The following is a 6,962-nucleotide window of genomic DNA, read 5'->3' on the forward strand; positions in this document are numbered from 1 at the left end:
ATCGTCACTAAAGTTTATAAATTGCATTACTTTTTAATTCTTGCCAGTGTTTAACCATTCAGCACTCGCACGCTCTCCTCGCAGCGCACACACGTATCGCCAGGTTCACATTACTCCGTTTGCAGTGCATACGTGGTGCATATTTTTTCCGTGCTCATGTTAACGAATTAAAGCGTTCACTGCACACGGTTGCGGTCTGTCAGTGCGTTCCAGGAGCCGTGCGTCTGCAGCAGTGCAGAGATTGTTTCCGCACCGAGTCTATTGCTGCGCCGCAAGCGAAGAATTAAAGTAACAGCACATTGTTTAGATGGCACTGGTGGAGGTAGGAAAACAAAGTTCTTTATGCTTGTAATAAAGATTTAAATGCAAAAAAAAAAAGGCAGTAGAGCTGACTATTTCTGTCAATGGTAAGTTTGTGATAACGTAAGAAAAGTAGTTTAAATGTTTTGCCACTTGCACCCTGAATAAATGTCTAAAAATCCTGATTGGAGTATCACTATAAATAGTTATAAATGATAAAAAGAAGGCTTTAAAAAGATCGGTATCAGTGATCAGTATCGGCAGATACTGCTTTCTGTGATCGGCGATCGGTCTCAAAAATCCTGATCGGAGCACCCCTACTGAATATCTTTTTCTCCAGTGAGTGGTTAACTTAAGAATGATGTGACTGGATCACCAAGTCAAATCGAGAACTGAATCAGTACATGAATCCTTCTTTTGTATCGGTTCATTACAATGAACCAGTAGATTTGCGTTACTCCATCTGATCTAATTACAGTGCCTTCAGGTTTTCCAGTCTCAACAACATTTCAAAAGATTTGGAACATAAGTATTTTAAATATATACATATATTGTTAAAAGATATAATAAACAAAACAAACAAAAATGAATAATTAGTAATGGTTAGAATATATTATATACAGTGCACAGCATCAATTAGTACACCTCCTCTGAAACATAAATTCAGCAATTACTCATTTACTTAGAAGACATGTTAAGGTTCTTTAGAGATAATGTTCCAGCAAGTCTGCTTGATCAATTACCAAATAAGCTTGTCAAAATTATTCAGGACAATATGATTTTTCTTATTAAAGTGATAAAATGTTGTGTTCCAAAAATGAGTGCACACTCCAGAAAGTTACTAAAAACGAAATAAAAATTGTCTGGTATACGTTTAAGGCAATTTTTTGATCAACAGCTAAGTATATTGAACCAAAACATTTAAAGAAAAGTAATCTGTTAACAATTAAAATTGTTATACAGCCCACCGAATCATTCTGAGACTTAATGCTGGAACCACATGGGAGAGAATTTCAGGAGACTTATTTCATTGCACAAAAGAAGACAGTGGTACAAGAGGAATACCAAACCATAGTTTTAAGTGTGAAAATACAGCAAAAGTAACAGAAATTCAAAAACAATGGACTTGTGACCAGGCCCCTGAAATAATCAGGCCTTCACTTTAAGCTTTCATTTACAGATGAGTGATTTTTTTTTTTTTGCTAGAAAAAGAGAAGGAGAAATACCAAGCAAGTGCCTCAGAGCTGGCAAAAGCTATGAAAAGAGTGACTATTTATCTCACAGAGTTAGATGCAGCCTGCAGATGTGACATGCATGGCTGTTGTCCACACTGGAACTGCCGACTGTAGCCAAAGCACAATAAACTAATTTAGCCTTTTCCAAGGCCCATAATTACAAAATATAGACTTCTGGGAATCCATACTCTGGTCTCATGAGACCAAGTCAATCATTTCAGCTCTAACAGCATCCAAAATATTTTGGTGTCGCTAGTGAAGGATTTCAGTGTGAAGTGCCTGGTTCCCACAGTGAAGTTCAGTGGTAGTAAAGATGTATGAGTGCTGAAGGTGTGAGGGATTTGTGATTTATCAGTGCTGTCATGAATTCACACACCACTATGTGATGTAATACAAAAACTTGAAACAGAAGATGCTACACTCTCCTCATTCCCTGCGTTGCTGGGCATTTCTTTAAACATGACAATGACTATATACATGAAAATCCTTCAGTGGACATGTATTTCACCCAATCTTAACACTCTTGAAAACCTGTGGGGGATTCTGTAGAGACGAGTTGAGCAACACTCTCCATTAGAGATCAGGGCGTTTAAGGAGGTCATCATCCAGGAGTGAAACAGGACAGATGTGACAATTTGTCATAAACTTGAACACTTCATGCCAAGAAGGGTCAGAGCTGTAAAATTATGGAGGACATACTAAGTACTATAATATTATACATTTACTGAATTAAATCTAGGATGTACTACTTTCTGCAATCCATTATTTAAACAAAATATTTACAGATATTAATGACATATATTTTGCCGTTCTTATTAAGTATATGTTTAATATTTCAATTGTGCCATCTTTCCATGACCTGTATTAGTGATCATTAAGAAAATTCATATTTTGTATTTGTTCAGAGGGGCTGTACTCATTTATGCTGTGTGCACTGTATAAGAAAATTATAATAATTTTATATATATATATATATATAGATTTATATTCCAAACACACTCATATAATGCAGAAACACTAAAGCAAGCAAAACATGCGCAACACGTGCACGTATTTGTACTGGTGCAGAATGAGAGGGACCTGTACATACATACACACAAACACACACATCAAGAATAGTAATAATTGTTATATAAACAGTGGGTATAGAAAATAATTACTCCCCTTTAAAATCACATTTTTTAAATGAAGCTGTATCCAGCTGTATTTACTCTGCAACTTATAACATCCAAGTGAAAGATATAAAACCAACATGTCAGAAAAACAAAATAATAAATAAAAAAAAAATCAGAATCACTGAGTTGGAAAAAGGATCACCTCCTTGTTTCAGTATTTAGTTGAACCACCTTTTGCTTTAATTACAGCCTTTAGTCTGTTGAGATTTGTATCGTCTCTACTAACTTTGCATAGACTTTGCAATATTTGCCCACTCTTCTTTGCAGAACTGCTCAAGTTCAGTTAAATTTGAAGGTAAACGTTTGTGGACTGCAGTCTTCAGGTCATTCCACAGATTTTCAATGGGGTTTAAGTCTGGGCTCTGACTAGGTAAAGCGAGGACATTCACCTTTTTCTTCTTCAACCACTGTGTGCTCGGTTTTGCTGTGTGCTTTGGGTCATTGTCATTTTGGAAGGTAAACCTTCACATTGACAACTTTCTGGCAGTCCCTGCTGCAGAGAAACACTCCCATAACAGGATATTACCACCTCCATGCTTTACTGTAGGAATGTTGTTATTTGGATGGTGGGCTGTTTTGGATTTTCTCCAAACATATCGTTTGGTGTTGAGGCTAAATCATTAAATTTTAGTCTCATTTGCCTCAGAATCTTCAAGGTGCATTTTGGCAAAGCTCAGTCGTGATTGAATGTGGCCTTTGTTGAGGAGTGGCTTTTTTCTTGTAACCCTCCCATACATGCACACAATGACCACTCTTATAATATTCTGTCATAAATTCCTGCAACTGCTTCAGAGTTGCTGTAGGCCTTCTTGTAGCCTCTCTTACTAGTTTCCTCCAGTTTGGAGCGACGTCCTGATCCAGTTAGGGTCTGTGTTGTACCAAATACCTTCCACTTCTTAATAATAGACTTCACTGTGCTTCTAGGCATTGTAAAGCCTTTGAAATTGTACCTGTCCACAGCTTTATCCCGGAGATCTTTTGACAGTGCCTTGCCACCCATAGTTGATTGTTTGCTTCAGTTGCACTACAAGGACTGAAATGCTACAGGAAAGCTCTTTTCATGCTGAGCTAATCAAAATGACCACAGCTGATCACAGTTGAAAGTCAAATGGCTTTGTGTGCCATTGAGAAGGTAATTAGCTACACCAACTCATTTTTAGGAGGGGGGATCCTTTTTTCCAACTCAGTGATTGTTTTTTTTTTTACGTTCAGCCGACTATGTCTGCTAGGATACTCACCAAGACGGGCATTTTGACATCATTTTTGTCACAAACACAATACTTAACGGAGAGCTTAATATTTGCGCACATTCTGAGACTCGGGTTCACGCGCTTCGGATGAGCGACCACAGATCTTCTCACTTCGCGCAAGAGTTCACGACTTCTGGCTCTTTAATATTTAAACTGAATGAGTTTAAATGAGTTAAGTTTAAACACAGATAGCAACGTGTGCTGTTCAGGTCTCACCTGAGCTATCAACAAGTGATGACGGCATAAATGACAGTTATTCCAGCATAAAGCACTCGCATTGATTAAAGAGTGACTGGTTTGTCCACGTATTGTTTTTTTCTCTCTCTCATCGCTCTTGTTGTAATGTATTGGGAAGCCAGAATTTGTATCCATCAACAGAAACATGCATTAAACTCCCATAACAGGATATTACCACCTCCATGCTTTACTGTAGGAATGTTGTTATTTGGATGGTGGGCTGTTTTGGATTTTCTCCAAACATATCGTTTGGTGTTGAGGCTAAATCATTAAATTTTAGTCTCATTTGCCTCAGAATCTTCAAGGTGCATTTTGGCAAAGCTCAGTCGTGATTGAATGTGGCCTTTGTTGAGGAGTGGCTTTTTTCTTGTAACCCTCCCATACATGCACACAATGACCACTCTTATAATATTCTGTCATAAATTCCTGCAACTGCTTCAGAGTTGCTGTAGGCCTTCTTGTAGCCTCTCTTACTAGTTTCCTCCAGTTTGGAGCGACGTCCTGATCCAGTTAGGGTCTGTGTTGTACCAAATACCTTCCACTTCTTAATAATAGACTTCACTGTGCTTCTAGGCATTGTAAAGCCTTTGAAATTGTACCTGTCCACAGCTTTATCCCGGAGATCTTTTGACAGTGCCTTGCCACCCATAGTTGATTGTTTGCTTCAGTTGCACTACAAGGACTGAAATGCTACAGGAAAGCTCTTTTCATGCTGAGCTAATCAAAATGACCACAGCTGATCACAGTTGAAAGTCAAATGGCTTTGTGTGCCATTGAGAAGGTAATTAGCTACACCAACTCATTTTTAGGAGGGGGGATCCTTTTTTCCAACTCAGTGATTGTTTTTTTTTTTTTTTTTCTGACATGTTGGTGTTATATTATCTTTCACTTGGATGTTATAAGTTGCTCTGAGTAAATACAGCTGGATAGAACAAAACCTGTCCGTCTTCATTTCAGGCTGCAAAGCAATAAAATGTAATATATGTAATATAAATATATATGTGTGTGTGTTTGTGTGTGTGTGTGTGTGTGTGTGTGTGTGTGTATATATATATACACACACACACACACACACACACACACACACATTTAAAGAACAGAGAGAGTAAATGACTGATCGAATCCCTTTATGCAAGTTGTTTACTTGTGCAGCATGTCATTAAATCAGCAGTCGTGTATTTTCTGATCATATTTCATCCGGTGTGAATTTGCCTCAAGGATCAACATGTCAAAAACAGACATTAGCAACTCAAACTGTTGATTTCCACAGAATTCGGAGAAAAAGCGTTAGGCATGATCTCACCTGACACTCTGGGTCACCAAAGCGGCAGTTGAACTCCAGGACTTTCGGTCCCTGTTTAGTCAACATCACTCCTGCGTATAAAACACCTGAGAAAGGAAGATGGGGAATGACTGACTGCTAATAATAATAATCTTGTTCTGGCTCAGTTTTAATCAAAATCATCTCTCTTTGAGTTCTCATGTCCTTTTAAAGATATAATTCACTTACACAATTCACACATCAATCACTCATGCCGTTCCAAACACATAGATTCTCTTTCTTCTGTGGAAAAAAATGCTGAAGATGTTCTTTCTATGCAATTACAGAAATGATGACATAAATGTGTGTCTGTTTCTTACACATACCTACTGAATGACTTCAGAAGACATGAAATATAGTTCATGGGATTTATGGACTACTGTTTTGTTAGATTTATGGTGCTTGTTTATTGTAATTACATGTAAAGTCTTCAAAATATCTTCTTTGTTGTTCCACAGGAGAAAGTCAGTCCGGCAGGTTTGGAACAAAATGAAGGTACTGAAATGATGACAGAATGATCACTTTTCAGAGGACTATCACTTTAAAAGTGTTTAAAAATGTGTTTGTCCAATCAGTGTTATTCTGTGTAAAGCCTGACATATGAAATAATAGTCCGAATTTATGTATTTATTTATTTTTGAAAGGGAACAGTTTATTGAACCAAAAAAAAAAATATGTTTTTGTTGATATTTAATACATCAGGCTTTTATGGCTCATATAGTGAGAATATTGAGGAAAAAACAGCTCAGTTTTGTTCAGAAACTCAAAGTGAACAAAAATATGCAATTTGGTGCAGATGCTGATATTTATATGGACAAATGTAAGATTAAATACTGATGTATGTAATGTAAATCAATGAGGATCTGAGGTAGCATGTGATGTCACAAGTAGTGTTGCACGATATACCGGTACTAAAAATGTATCGCAATACCTTGCTTTAAAAAACGGTACAATTCCTCATTTTACTAGTACCGGTACTTTAACAATGCCATCGTTTTAATAAGAACCGTGTTCCCGGAGTTGCATCGACGTGCAGCAGCAAGACGATTAAGACAATACACTGATTAAGAATCTACCATGTAAAAAGAGATTTTTGATGACCTTAATCCGGCTAAAGTCATATTCGAAGTAAACAGAAATTTAATTAAGACGTGGAGTATTCCTATTTTAGTCGCATTACTGAAGTGCAGTATAGACATGTAAACACCTTAATCAAATTATTACCGTTGTGTAGGACTTTTCGCCGCATTTTGCGACAGGATACACACACGGCAGTGTCAACCGTTTGACGGCAAATAAAAGAGCTTCAACACCGCCATCGCCTGTATGCACGTACAAATAATTAACTGCACTTGAAGCTTTCATAAAATTAAAAATGAAACACACAAAACTGTACATGGCATCATCACGAAGACGAACTATATGTTTATGCGTGAAATTCAAG

At 37.3% G+C, this 6,962-nt stretch overlaps 1 protein-coding gene across 1 annotated transcript in view; it reads right to left on the reverse strand.

Moving 5' to 3' along the window:
- The window catches only part of gart (phosphoribosylglycinamide formyltransferase), a 59,110-nt gene that overhangs the window by 22,653 nt on the left and 29,495 nt on the right, over positions 1-6,962 (reverse strand). The window contains exon 9 of the mRNA XM_016488131.1: positions 5,501-5,586. Coding sequence (XP_016343617.1) covers positions 5,501-5,586 — 86 coding nt within the window. The remainder of the gene's footprint in view (positions 1-5,500; positions 5,587-6,962) is intronic.

This window comes from Sinocyclocheilus anshuiensis, unplaced genomic scaffold, assembly GCF_001515605.1.
Source record: "Sinocyclocheilus anshuiensis isolate Anshui unplaced genomic scaffold, SAMN03320099.WGS_v1.1 scaffold1685, whole genome shotgun sequence".
Classification (NCBI taxonomy): Eukaryota; Metazoa; Chordata; class Actinopteri; order Cypriniformes; family Cyprinidae; genus Sinocyclocheilus; species Sinocyclocheilus anshuiensis.